This window comes from Rhinoraja longicauda, chromosome 9, assembly GCF_053455715.1.
Source record: "Rhinoraja longicauda isolate Sanriku21f chromosome 9, sRhiLon1.1, whole genome shotgun sequence".
NCBI classification, from domain to species: domain Eukaryota; kingdom Metazoa; phylum Chordata; class Chondrichthyes; order Rajiformes; family Arhynchobatidae; genus Rhinoraja; species Rhinoraja longicauda.
Window position 1 is genome coordinate 58,607,430 of NC_135961.1, and position 14,797 is coordinate 58,622,226.

The 14,797-nt window shown below is 38.9% G+C and overlaps 1 protein-coding gene across 3 annotated transcripts in view; it reads right to left on the bottom strand.

Annotated features, from left to right (window-relative positions):
* ralgapa2 (Ral GTPase activating protein catalytic subunit alpha 2) overlaps window positions 1-14,797 on the bottom strand; it is a 330,072-nt gene that overhangs the window by 164,189 nt on the left and 151,086 nt on the right. For all 3 annotated transcript variants that reach the window (XM_078405597.1, XM_078405596.1, XM_078405594.1), the window contains 3 exons: window positions 4,389-4,517; window positions 3,943-4,071; window positions 760-818 (listed from right to left, as the gene is read on the bottom strand). In XM_078405597.1, coding sequence (XP_078261723.1) covers window positions 760-818; window positions 3,943-4,071; window positions 4,389-4,517 — 317 coding nt within the window. The remainder of the gene's footprint in view (window positions 1-759; window positions 819-3,942; window positions 4,072-4,388; window positions 4,518-14,797) is intronic.

The following is a 14,797-nucleotide window of genomic DNA, read 5'->3' on the forward strand; positions in this document are numbered from 1 at the left end:
ATCTATACGCAAGAGCGTCCACAAGAATCTAATCACATCAGGTGTACTTTTATATACCCGATAAGGGACTCCATTCGGCCCTGGGGCCGAAGAAGCCTTTGCACTCCTTATTACGGCTTCCACTTTCTTCCACTTTGGTGGCAAAACATCTAACTTTATCTCTCCTAAGGGTGGTATATATGGAGGGAAACCCATTCCCCTTATTTTCTGGATTTTAGTATGTCCTTTTTAAATATTCTTCTAACTCTTCCTTTGAAGCATTGAGCTTTCCACTTTTTTCCTGACTAACCATTCTTTTAACAAATTTAAATGGATCCCTATAAAATGCCGACCTGACTCGCTCCTTCTTCTTTCTCTTCCTCCTTAGGTGTTCTGCCCTCCTTAATATTGCTAACTGATTTCTTAACTCTTCTTGCAAAACATTAATTCCCTCTTTCTTATCAACTGTAGACTTTCTCCACTGGTTTCTCAACTGCCTCCTCTCCTTCACTAATCTCTTGATTTCTCTCTCTCTGTCTCTCTCTCTCTCTCTCTCTCTCTCTCTCTCTCGTCTAGATCTAACCACCTGTAGAGCCTGTACCTTTTTCTCAATAACACCATATTGATAAATAAACTCTCCCATCTTATCTAACTTGTTTTCCACTGTCCCTTTCAGACTTTCTACTGCCTTTACCAAATCTATATTACCAGTTTCCAATTCCTTTCTTTTACTTGCCCTCGGCCATTTAACTCTCGGTTTCAGCCCACCGCCATACTTACCGAGCAGTTTCACAAGTTTCATTCCTTGCATTTTTCATCAGAATATTTACCAAATAATCCTGAAGCAGATAAAAGGACAATATTTTAGAACAATTGTTCCTGTTATTTTAATAATGATACACAGATGTGACAAATTTATTCTTAACGTTTTATTTGGTTGGGCAGCATGTTTTGACAAATTGCAGGAATTATATCGATTTCATTGTTGGAGTTTACAGAATCAAAAGAATAAATATTGCTGTTTTAAAATTAAGATGGTTCATAAACAAACTGATGATTTTAAGAGAATGCTGATTATTGCAGAAATATACAAATTTTGCCTTTACAAGGATAGATTGGAGTATTGGATCCAAAAACATCAATTTAAGAAAAATGTCTTGAAATAAATAATTGACATAAAACAGTTGAATGTTCATAAGAACAGATGCTTGCCTGAAAGCACGAATGAAGGCAATTATTTGACAGATCATATCACTTCAAACTGCAAAGTGCATTAATGACCACTAACTCAATTAAAATCCTATGATGAAAATCACATTTCTAAGGTACAAATTCCATTTCCATCATTACTTTCAGAAACCTTTTTACTGTGGTTGACAGGATATTCTGAAGACCAAGATAACATTTAAAAACAAGAAAAAAAACATGAAGGTCAATGAGTAAAAGCAGTTTTATTGTTCACCTGCAAGATCCTTGGACACAATAACACTAAAGGTTACATTTCTTCCACATTAACTTGTGATTAATCTAACAACCTTCACAGACTAACATGAAGTAAAAACAAAATTAATAAAAAAAGCATTCTACTAAACACAGTAACTTGAGGAAAATGAAAACAAAACAAAATCCCATCTTATTTCTAATGTTTAAGGTGAACCAGTATCACAAACCATCCATTCTAGAATTATCTACCATCTACAGTGACAATACCTAATATGAGTAATATTAGTGGATTGCACCAAGTGACACTGCTCCTTTTATCCTGGTGTTTTCTAAAATGGAGGACTAATTGTGCTTTAATACATTTTATGAAAAGATGTTGCGACTGATATATTCTAAAAACTACTTTTGATAGCACTGGTAAGGCAAATTTCTGATCAATTGTAACACTCAACAATATTTTAGAATAATCCTTTTAGTTATTTTCATTATAATGATATACAGATATGACAAAAACTATTCTAATTTTATTTGGTAAACACTCAACATCTGTTCAGGAGCTTCAAGGTTAGGCACTGTTGATTACTCTTTGGAACTTAAGGTTCCATTCTACGCCAACCTCGGTCATGATAGAAACCAAAATTGTATTGCATTCTGAGCACCATTGGTACTGTTGGAGTATACTTCCTATTACTTTTGCTTTATTGCCAAAGTATGTGGTACTGGACACATTTATTTCCTACTCCTCACTTAACCTCATAACTCTTTAAACAATTATTTTCTGAAATCATCACCATGATCTCCTCAGAGCATCAATCCCAAATGCAAGATGTTTGTTCACTCAATCACACCCAGTTCAACTACTCCATCTCTGTATTGAAACTTCTGCTGTTGTTTTCACTCTTGATTGTTTATCCAAAACCTTGCATTGAATGCACTGTTAATTCTAATAATGCTAAAACTTCGGCTTTACCAAAAACCTCATCCCTTTTCCACTGATTATATCCAATTCCTTCAGCAAAATACTGGCTGACCCTTAAAGCTTAGCTTTGCATCGTTTATAACAGAGAAGGGTCCCAACCTGCTACTATTATAAATGCCTGTGCCTTGTCACATCTCTTCCCTTTTCAGACCTACCTCTATATTGAACCACTGAGAACACATTCTATTATTTCTTCTGCTATTCTCCTATTTTTCCTTTTTACATGTCTAGGAAAGACTTTGGGACATTTTTATCCTAGTTGTCGTTAGCACTGTTTGATACAGTAAATGAAGTTGCAATATGAGAAATTGATTTTGGAAGTCAAGGCAGTAATTTAGTTTAGTTTAGTTTAGTTTATTGTCATGTGTATCAAGATACAGGGGAAAGATTTAGCTTTTCTGAAAGCAGCGTGCTTTATATTTTTAATATATGTTAGAATTAGCATTTTTGATTATTTGCTAGTGTTCTTTGAGGATGTAACAAGTATAACTGATAGATTAACCTATAATGCAGTGTATTTTGACTTTGAGAAGGCATTAGACAAGATACCACATTAAAGGCTAGTGCACAAGAACACATGCTGTCGGGCAATATGTGTTAGCTTGGTTTGAAGACTGATTAAGACAAGAAGACAAGGTCAGAATAAACAGGACTTTTTCCTGGATAGAAGGAAGTGATGATTGAAATACTCAGGATCATTTCCTGGCTCTCAATTATTTGGAAGATGGACACAAAAAGCTGGAGTAACTCAGCGAGACAGGCAGCATCTCTGGAGAAAAGGAATGGGTGATGTTTAGGGTTGAGACCTTCATCAGACTGAGAGTCTATGTTTGGACTATCCTTGATTGGATTTTGCTGGCTTTACCTTGCACTACACGCTATTCCCTTATCATGTATCTATACACTGTAATTGGCTCGAATGTAATCATGTATTGTCTTTCCGCTGACTGGATAGCAAGCAACAAAAGCTTTTCACTGCTGTTCCTCCAATTTGCATTTGGCCTCACTCTGACAATGGAGGAGGGCCAGGCCAGAAAGGTCAATGTGGGAATGGGAGGGGGAGTTAAAGTGTTTGGCAAATGGGAGATCAGGTAGGTCCAGGCGGACTGAGCAAAGATGTTCAGCGAAAGGATCGTGCAGTCTACACTTGGTCACACTGATACATGCGAGTCCACGCCTCAAACAACGGATACAGTAGATGAGGTTGGAGGAGGTGCAAGTGAACCTCCACCTAATCTGAAAGGACTGTCGGGGTCCCTGGACAGAGTTGAGGGAAGTGGTAGAAGAATAGGTGTTGCATCTCCTGCTGTTCCAGGTGTGGACTCTTACTTACCTATCTTTGTACATTTAACATGTAACCATACCTCAGAAAGCTAATGATAAACCATGAACAACTGCAAGAGACTAGCCAGATTTAAATAAAAGTCAGAAGTACCGACATAGTCACAATTTTTTTAATTAACTGTATTACTAATTAAGATTGATATCAACATGTTAGCTCAACAGGTTTCCCTCCATTCCAGCCAGTTAAACTGTATTACCTTGATATCTTCATTCCCTGTGATAATGTCAGTGGCGCCACTAACAGGCTGTAGCAGCGACATCTGTTGGTACAGATTGGGAAAACAAACCAGGGATCCAAGAAGAATTTGAGCTTCATAACGCGGTGCCTATATAACACACAACAGATTATTTTCAAATAACCCACAAGAATATTCAGGTTTTATCATAATGTTCGAAAATCAATAGCTAATAAGATTCATGTCATTTGTGGTACAAAAGGTGCAGCAGTGTTAATGTGCTTACTGGATTTCCCATTCTAGCCTTTTGATGAAACACATTCTATGCTACTTCATTGTCACCCTGCATCTGTCACATTTGCTGCCATGGTATCCATCTCACATTGCACTAATGAGCAAACAAGTTTTAAGTGAAGAAATCCAAATGTTAAACAGTTCAACCTTCTCGGCATTACAGTCGTACTCACATCTGGCATATCTGAGTTGAGGACTTGGGTGGCAACTGTGATGAAATCTCCTATCATCATGGTGAAACCAGGTAAACCAAGTAAGAAGAAGCGAGGGGAACAGTGCTTAGTAAGTATATTCAGCACGTCCTGGTGTTTATAGAAATAGAAACAAATTGGGTTTTAGAAAAATCAACCGACAAAGAGATTTACAAAAAAGAAAAACATTGTGAGGAACCAATATTTTAAATGGATCTTGATGGATTAGTAATCCAGACTGTAATTCTATTAGTAATATCAATAAAATGTAGTAAATTCAAATATGTAAAATCAATGTAAAATGGTTTATGTAGGAAAGAACTGCAGATGCTGGTTTAAATCGAAGGTAGACACAAAATGGTAGAGTAACTCAGAGTAACAAGCAGCATCTCTGGAGAGAAGAAGTGGATGACATTTCGGGTCGAGACCCTTCTTCAGACATTGTTCAGAATACAATAAAATGTTTTATTGTATTTTTATGATCTACCATTTTACAAAGTACAATGAGACAAAGCCTCATTGAACAAGACATGAAATTAAAATTAACATTTTCAGAAATACAGAAACTTGTTTCAAATGGCTCAGTTCTTAGATTTCTGTCACAATCACAATTATCTGTTTTATTGCAAATTCCTTTCCACAGTTGGCATCTGAATACTTTCTTGACAGTTAATTTTTAAACACCGTTAAACCATTTCAATTGCACAATTTCAAAGCTAAACATTCTAAAATGCAACAGATGAATTATATTAGGAAAACAAGTACAAAATAAATGCCTACTCTGAGGCAGAATAAAGGTCTTCTTATATGATTGAGGCCAATTTATTTGTCTTTCTTATATCACACCTGTAATTACAGTTAGTCATTGTCTTGTACCATTGTTGGCAGGTAGCTAAAATAGATGGGAGTTTGTTTCTGTTGACATATGCTGCATTTTCCCTTTTCCAAACTGTGGTGGAATCAATTGTTTTGAAAAAGTAATTCTTTCTTAAATACATTTACATCTTCCCTGAATGTGCATAAAACTTCCAAATGCAACATTGCTACTGAGAATAGGCAAAACCAATTATTTTTCCGCCATCATTTTTTATGATATACGAAAAGACAAAGGATATCTGATGTCTTTTGATTACTAATACGTTAGTTACGAAAATGAAAATTGGAAGCGTAGTGAGAAGTCTGAAACAATTTGAAAGATAGAAACGAGGAACTGCAGACGCTGGTTTACAAAGAAAGACACAAAGTGCTGGAGCAACTCAACGTGTCAGGGAGCATCCCTGGAAAAAAATGGACAGATGACATTTCGGGTCAGGACCCTCCTTCAGACCTTTAAAATCAAATTTTCTAAAGACCAAATTTACAAGTTGAAAGTTGTTGTCTTGGACAATCGTGTAACTAATGTACTGCAACTGACAACTAAAATATTTGTTTTTTTTAAATATAAAGTTTGAACAAATATAGACTCCTGCATTTTCATTTAGTTTTTAATGTTCCCTTTTCGATCCTAAATCTTGTTGACCACTTGGAGAGAACAGAACAAATAGGGGATCTATTCACGTGGACTACAAACTATAGTCATCCATTAATAGGCGAGTACAATATTTTCAGGATACAGAGGGCAATGGTCAGTTAACTGTAACATGTTTTTCAGTAATGGGATGAACGTCTGGTGGCTCAGAATCCACATGAAATATTGAAAGTATATTTGTTTTAGTAAAATCTATACAATAGATGAGAAGGTTAGCACTACATATATTTGTAGGATTCCGCACATTAGTAGGATTGGTCAAGTTGAAGAGAGAGTGTTATAAATTATGAACAAAAGACAAAGTTCAGCAGGTCAGCAGCATCCATGGACCAAAATGGACAGATTGTAGCGGGAGCGATCGGTTCAGCCCGAAATAAGGCTCGAGGCCAGGTTAGTCCAGCCAGGATGGCTTTATTAACACAGCAAGCTGCCAGCACACATGTTCACTCCCCTCTCTCTCTCTACAACCCCAACCCCTGCTGAGAAGCCCCATGGACTGGGCAGTGCCTAGACCCATCAGTCTCAGTGCCGAGGGTTCGGCCAAGGAGTGCCCTAACTCTCAGGAGTCGACACAGGATGACATTTACAGTCACGACCATTCCTCTGAACTGAAAGAGTGATGGGGAGGTGGTCACTATTAAAAGCCGAGGTTGGGGTGGGTCAAAAGCTGGCACACGATAGATGGATTCAATAAAGAGAGGTGGATTGGTGGATGGAATCACGTGGGGAGAGAGGGGTGGCAATAACAACAGAGGTTGGGATGTAATTGGTGAAGGCAACCAAAGGTTGTAGATGGAAACTGATGGGAAAAGGAGGTGCAGTATGGGACCAAGTAAGGGAGATGGGATAGGCAGTTGGGAAGAGTGGGGGGAGGGGACGAAATGGGCCGAGTGTTTGGATATTAGGCAGGTGGGGAAGATACTGGGTGAAAGGGGGCAAGGTGTGGTGGGAAAGAAGGGTATGAGTAGGACATTCTAGGTGGATGTGGAAGCAAGTTACCCGAAATGAGAGAATTCAATGTTCATGCCATCAGTAGACTACTGAGGTGGAATATAAGGTGCTGTTCTTCTCACAGCATTTGATCACACCCTGGCAGTGGAGGCCAAGGACAGAAAAGTCAGTGTGGGAATGAGGGAGGGAAGTGAAATGCCAGGCACCCAGGAGTTAAGTCCATGCAGGTCCAAATGGCCCAAAACCATAGATTCATTAGAAATCTGCAGCAGCTTTAAATGTACACAAGGACTCTGCCCATCCTTCCAACATGAACTTCACATTTTCCCACTATTACCCTTTTGCAATCATTGTGCCCAGGCATAACATATCAATCTCGATAAACTATCAGTACCTTTCTTCGCAACTCGTCTTCCCACTTATTTTATTGCCGCCTGCTGTACATTTTGTTTTCTTTCCTACAGATTATTGATAGATATTTCTAATTGGTTGCTGTCCCAGCATTGATATATGTGGTGCTAACACTAGGTACAGGCTGCCAACCTCAATATAACTGTGTTAGCCCTACTTGCTGCTGCCTTCCTGCTAGGCAATAGAAATGCACCACAAATCTTAACCTTTCACTATCAGATTTTCAAGGACTTGCGTTTTAACTCTCAGCACAAGTAAACGCTTATGGCTTATGCTGCTTAGCCCATTTAACTATATTTTCTGATGATATGGTGTGATAAATAAAGACAGACTTGGGTTATCATTTTGGAGTTGTAAAATAGCTTTGAGTTTTCTAAAATAAATTTAAGTACTAATCAAGTTCCAAGTTTTGAAATATCAGGCATAATCAGATTCAGTGCGTCAGTGATACACTGATTTTCTGCTCAGTAGAAGCAGTTCAGTATTTTAGAAGCTTATGAAAACTAATTTGTGATGATATTTTGTGTGATCCCTGCAAATAGGTCATCCTGCCATCAACAGCATGCATTTAAGTTAGACGTTTAATGCTTCACAGTGGTGTGATCGGTCAAAACATTAGAGGAAACCAAACAAGTTAACCAGGGCAAGTGACCAAAAGGTTAAGGAAGCAGATTTTACTGGCATCTTAAAGGAGGAGAGAGCACCATTTTAAAATTGTGATACAGTACCATTGTCCATCTTCCTGTGATCGCATCGGTTTCCTCCAGGTGTTTTGTTTCCTCCCACAACCCAAAGACGTACGGGTTTATAGGTTAATTGGCCTTTGTAAATTGCCCCCTAGTATGTTGGGAGTGGATGCGAAAGTGAGATAATGCAGGACTAGCGTGAGTGAGTGATGGATATTCAGCGTGGACTGAAAGGCCAGTATCGATGCTGTATATCTAAACAAAACTAACCTAAACAAACCAAACCCTGGCAGCAGTTCTGAGTCTTTTACCTTGTTACCTACATTCTTGAATTTCTTCCCCATGATTCTTTGGTGCTCCCGCCTCCTTTAAGATGCCAGTAAAATCTACTTCCTTAACCTTTTGGTCACTTGCCCTGGTTAACTTGTTTGGTTTCCTCTAATTTCTTGACTGATCACACCACTGTGAAGCATTAACTTAAATACATGCTGCTGAAGGCAGGATGACCTATTTGCAGGGATCACACAAAATATCATCACAAATTAGTTTTCATAGGCTTCTAAAATACTGAACTGCTTCTGAGCAGAAAATCAGTGTATCACTGACGCACTGAATCTGATTATGCCTGATATTTCAAAACTTGGAACTTGATTAGTACTTAAATTTGAGGATTCGCAGGCAGAATTAAAAAATAAAAATGACTGGCTATTGATATTTCATCCACATGTATTCACAATGAAGCATTACATTTTTAAAATAGCCTAAAAATAATACATCAATACATTCAGAAGTTATTTCGCAAAGGGAATTAAAGAACAGTCCTAAAATTCAATTTAAAAATCTTCCATTATCACAAAAAGTGGTTATTAAAGCTATGTGGAACCAAAGAGACCAGTAATCATGAATTTTCTGCTACTTTTTCCGGTAACAGCGGTTTTTCTTTTTCAGCTGTCAAGTTTTTCATATAAACAGAACACTGTAACCAGTACGTTAATATTGATGTAATAACATGGGTCCGGAGTGTTCATTAAATTGGTACATGGTGCAGCAGTAGCAAACACAGATATTCCATAACTACCCTGGATAGAATAATCTGTTACTATCCAACTCATCTGAAAGCCACAATCTGCATGGGAAAACCGCAAAAAGGGAACATCTGCACTTTATCAGCAAGATCATAAAAATCAACTCATTCAGGCATGTTTTTCTTCCCTTTTAAAGCACAGTTCAGTAAATATGAAATGCAGCAAGCTGCTAGCTACCTGGTAAATGAATCACTTTAATTGAATGCTTTGTACACAGAGCTTGGAGAAGTGCAAGCAGTAGCAAAAACATATGGCTATAGAAAAAGGCAGTTGGTGAGTGCTCTTTGTTACTACGATAATCTCTTCATTCCCGAATGATTAACTTTCGATGAACAAAAAGGAAAATCACAAAAATGGTTTCACTTATTGTAAATGTCACCTCTTAGATTAAATGCACTATTTATTTCATTTAGGTGAAAAGATAACCAATGGAATAAATAATTCTGAGTAATTAACAAATGTGATTATATGTGCACATATTTCAAGAATTATGACAATTTCAACGTGTTGAGATTTGTAGCAGAGCATCTTAACAACATAGCATAGGAACTGGTCCTGCGGCCCACAATGTTTGTGCCGAACATGATGCCTAACTGAACTGATCTCATCTACCTAAACAAGATCCATTTCCTCCCATTCCCTGAACTTCCATGCAGCCATTGAATAGCCTCTTAAATGCCACTGTTCCCATTAGAAAAGTATCATCAATCACCCATTCACACTAGTTCTGTAATCACACTTTCTCATCCACTCCCTGCATAGTAGGGGCAATTTACATTGACCAATTAACCTACAAACACGCACATCTTTGGGATGTGGGAGCACACGGAGGAAACCCATGCAGTCACAGAGAAAATGTGCAAACTCCACAGACAGCACCCGAGATCGGGGTCGACCCAGTGTCCCTAGCACTGTGAGACAGCGGCTCTACCTGCTGCGACACTGTGCCGCCCAGCTCGTGATAACTAATACATGTTGATTTGGTGTCAAATACAGAATTCTAAGAACATTATTTGAAAAAGATCTAGAAGATCAAAGCAGCGCCTTTACCACCTTAGACAGCTGAGGAAATTCAGAGTGTCTCTACGGATCCTTCATTGCTTCTACTCTGGGGCTGCAGAGAGCATCCTGTCCGGCAACATTACAGTCTGGTTTGGGAACAGTTCTGCCCAGGACAGGTAGGCCCTGCAGAGAGTAGTGCGTTCGGCAGAACGCACCATGGGAACTACACTCGCCCCCCTGCAGGACCTATACATCAGGAGGTGTAGATCGAGAGCAAGCAAGATTATGAGGGACCCCTGCCACCCCAGCAACGGACTGTTCCAGATGCTACGGTCAGGCAAGCGCCTCCGCTGTCACGCTGTGAAAACGGAGAGGATGAGACGGAGTTTCTTCCCACAGGCCATCAGGACTGTTAACTTTTATAACTCCAGGGACTAAATTTTGTCTTCTCTGTATTAACTTTAATTTATATGCTGTAACTGTAATTCTTTTGTTTGCACAATCCACAGACATTGCCACTTTCATTTCACTGCACATCGTGTATGTGTATGTGATAAATAAACTTGACTTGAAATAAGCGGGGGAAAAAACCCTTCAAAGCAGCGGATTTTCTTGGTTCAGTCCTTTCATGGGGGAAAAATGGGTGTAACAAAGATCCATGAAAAAAACCCATTTAATGCAAGGACACCTGAGAAAGGTCTGACCCAATGCTGTACATTCAGTCCTTGGGTCCCTTACATATCTTAACAGGGACCTACTTCCCAAATTGGGATTTTATCATTGAAATCAAGCGCCTCGAAGCAGTTTGGATGCTGAGCTCGCTTTGCTGAAGTTTTACCGGCATGAATGTGTTCTATCAAACAATCTCTACCGAACAGACAAGTAAACTCTTTCTTTTCACAATGGTTTGGGAGAACCAGGACTCTTCCTGGCATCATGCCAATCACGACAGACACTGGCAGCTGCAATGACCTCCATACAATGATTTTTATGCAGCTGAAAAAATACAAAACTTTTTTTTCCCCTCAACTCAATCTTCTGGATTTGAATGACAGTGGATAATGTCCACAATTAAATAAAGTGTCATATCCATACAAACAGATGGATTGCAAAACTTCATGTGTCACAGGACTGAATCGCTATGATGCTATCTACTGTTGCCTCAGGGCAAGAAAAGAGGTCAGCCGAACCAAAACTGAGGTTGCTTTGCAGCATGCAAACCAGCAGCTGTTTTAAATGGTTTTGAGTGTTCCTTGCTTTTAAAAAGCAACAAACGAATACCAATTTATGCAGAGAGAGTTGTAAATGCGTCCTGTCTATTATTACCCTTAATCACTGCACAAGTCCATAAACCAATATAGCTGCTGCCAGCAGTACATTGCTGTCCACAAAACTATTCCCAGCTACTAGTATTTTGAGAAGAATAGTTAGTCAGATGGGGAATTGTCTTCCATGCTCCTCTTCAAGCTCCTCCTATTCACATATAAAACCCTAAATGGACATTCCCCCCCCTACATCAAAAATCTTCTAACCCACCTCTCTAACTCCAGGTTCCTCAGGTCGGCCGACTTGGGGCTACTCACTATCCCGCGGTCTAGGCTTAAGCTCAGGGGTGACCGCGCTTTTGCGGTTGCAGCTCCTAGACAGTGGAACAGCATCCCTCTCCCCATCAGAACTGCCCCCTCCATCGATTCCTTTAAGTCCTGGCTCAAAACCTATTTCTACTCCCTAGCATTTGAGGCTCATTGAGGAGGCGCTGTGAACTGTTTTGTATGTGCTGTTATGTTTGCGTGCTACTGTATGTTTCATTTTTTTCCTTAGTACCTAATCAGATGTACAGCACTTTGGTCAACGTGGGTTGTTTTTAAATGTGCTATACAAATAAAATTGACTTGACTTCAAACTACTTCAGAGAAAACATGGTTTTACCGAAATGTTATGTTTCTTTTCCAATGCATCAAACAAAACGTTTAGTTTAGAGATACATCGTGGAAACAATTCCTTCAGCCCACCTTCGCCGACTGACGATGCTTGCACGATAACACCATCCCACACACACTACCGACAATTTGCTATTTTTGCCAAGCAAATTAGCTTAAAAACCTGTACGTCTTTGGAGTTTCCTCCCACACTCCCACCCACGCAGGTCATGGGGAGAATGTACAAACTCCATACAGAGTCAGTATCAAACCCGTGTCTCTGGCGCTATGAGATCGCAGTTCTACCGCTATGCCACTGTGCCACCCCTGTTTCATTTAAAATGTTTCTCCTTTTTCCCTGGATGTGTATTAGTAAACAGGTGCATAACACTAATTACTGGGATTTATTTTATTTCAGGAAATTTAGTTGATAGGCAACAAACCATGGCGACTACACCATGTGCAACAGTGAGCATGTGAAACAACTTTGTCATCCTTCAATGCCCGTTGGATTGCTGTATTTAATTATCTTAAGAAGCCACCCCTCATATTATATGCTGTGACAACAAAAAAAGATTGCAGACAGATCTAGCAACATCAGTTGAATTAAAGAGGGCAACAATCAACAAAGAATGTACTGAATTGACAAAACTTTGCTCAAATACCCGACTACAAAGTTGAAATCTTTATTTAAAATCCAAAATCATGTTTGCCTTGCTTTAAACAATGACATTTAGCATTTATTAGTAACTCTGATGTAAATCAAGAGTTGACAAAAATGTTACTGTAATTACTGCATTATTTCTCAAACCATTAAAATCTTAAGATAACAAGGACAATCATTTATGCTAAGTAGAAGGCACTTTGGCCCAGAAATAAACAGGCAACTATGCATTTAGGGGAAAAGGGACCAGTGATTACTGTATTAAATCATTCTGACATCAGATTGTTGCCTATTTATTCTCAAATAATGTAATTTGTATTACAATATTGACCAACAGGAAATTCATTCAGAAGAATGAATATCTGTGCTACAAATGGAGCTCCACTTCTCTAAAAAAAACAAGTACAGTTAAAACCATAATGATCAATCTACTCATTTAATGGCTGCTGTGCAATCTAAGAGACCTGCAATGCTTGTAGAGAACTGCTGTTTTAATTCACACCCCTAAGTTTATCATTGGCAGTTACTCATTTACAATTAATTACGAGCTGTTGATACCCCAGCCATCTGGCATTCTCTGAATTGGTATTACTATCTAACAATTGTAAGGATGTTTAATCCACGCTTAAAGAATTCTCTATAACATATGGGAATTTAGCGTGAAGAAGGGAATATTGCTTCAAAATAATCCTGGAAAAGTGGATCAGAAAACAATAGATAATAGGTGCAGGAGTAGGCCATTCGGCCCTTCGAGCCAGCACCACCATTCAATGTGATCATGGCTGATCATTCTCAATCAGTACCCCGTTCCTGCCTTCTCCCCATACCCCCTGACTCCGCTATCCTTAAGAGCTCTATCTAGCTCTCTCTTGAATGCATTCAGAGAATTGGCCTCCAATGCCTTCTGAGGCAATGAATTCCACAGATTTACAACTCTCTGACTGAAAAGGTTTTTCTTCATCTCCATTCTACATGGCTTACCCCTTATTCTTAAACTGTGGCCCCTGGTTCTGGACTCCCCCAACATTGGGAACATGTTTCCTGCCTGTAACGTGTCCAACCCTTTAATAATCTTATATGTTTCGATAAGATCCTCTCTCATCCTTCTAAATTTCAGTGTATACAAGCCTAGCCGCTCCAGTCTTTCAACATATGACCGTCCCGCCATTCCGGGAATCAACCTAGTAAACCTACGCTGCACGCCCTCAATAGCAAGAATATCCATCCTCAAATTTGGAGACCAAAACTGCACACAGTACTCCAGGTGCGGTCTCACTAGGGCCCTATACAACTGCAGAAGGACCTCTTTGCTCCTATACTCAACTCCTCTTGTTATGAAGGCCAACATTCCATTGGCTTTCTTCATTGCCTGCTGTACCTGCATGCTTCCTTTCAGTGACTGATGCACTAGGACACCCCCTTTAGTACATCCCCTTTTCCTAACTTGACATCATTCAGATAATAATCTGCCTTCTTATTCTTACCACCAAAGTGGATAACCTCACACTTATCCACATTAAACTGTATCTGCCATGCATCCGCCCACTCACATAACCTGTCCAAGTCACCCTACAACCTCATAGCATCTTCCTCACAGCTCAACTTAAAACAATTAACAGAAACAAATCTTTACTCTGAGTGATAAGTACCTGGAGCAATTTGCTGTGCAACACAAGAGGCAAAAATGTCATTCATTTTACAAAATAAAAACAGATCTCCTCAATTTAGGTAGCTTGTTTTTCTAAATGTCTGAATATATTTTCTCCTGCTTACCTTTTCTTACCGTCTTAAAATGAATCAACTGACATATTTACTGTCCACTTTACACTTGCTTTGCTAAATATCCTGACTACTTTGAAGATTATTTTGTGCAATGACAGAAAAAAGATTTTTATTAAATGCTTCAGTGCAAAAGAAACAAAATATAGTTTTCTTGATATATTTCCGATGCATCAAATATACTTTACATGAAATGCACTGTTTTCCAAAAAAACTACTGACAAAATGCCAATCAAATTTCTGTACGAGAGGTTTCCACTCTTGTGGTTAAATGCGCCATCTAGAGGTAAAGATTAATAGAACAACTCTGAGGAATGCATCTGCGGTGCGTTGTGTATCACCTTACTACATTTATCCCCTACTTTT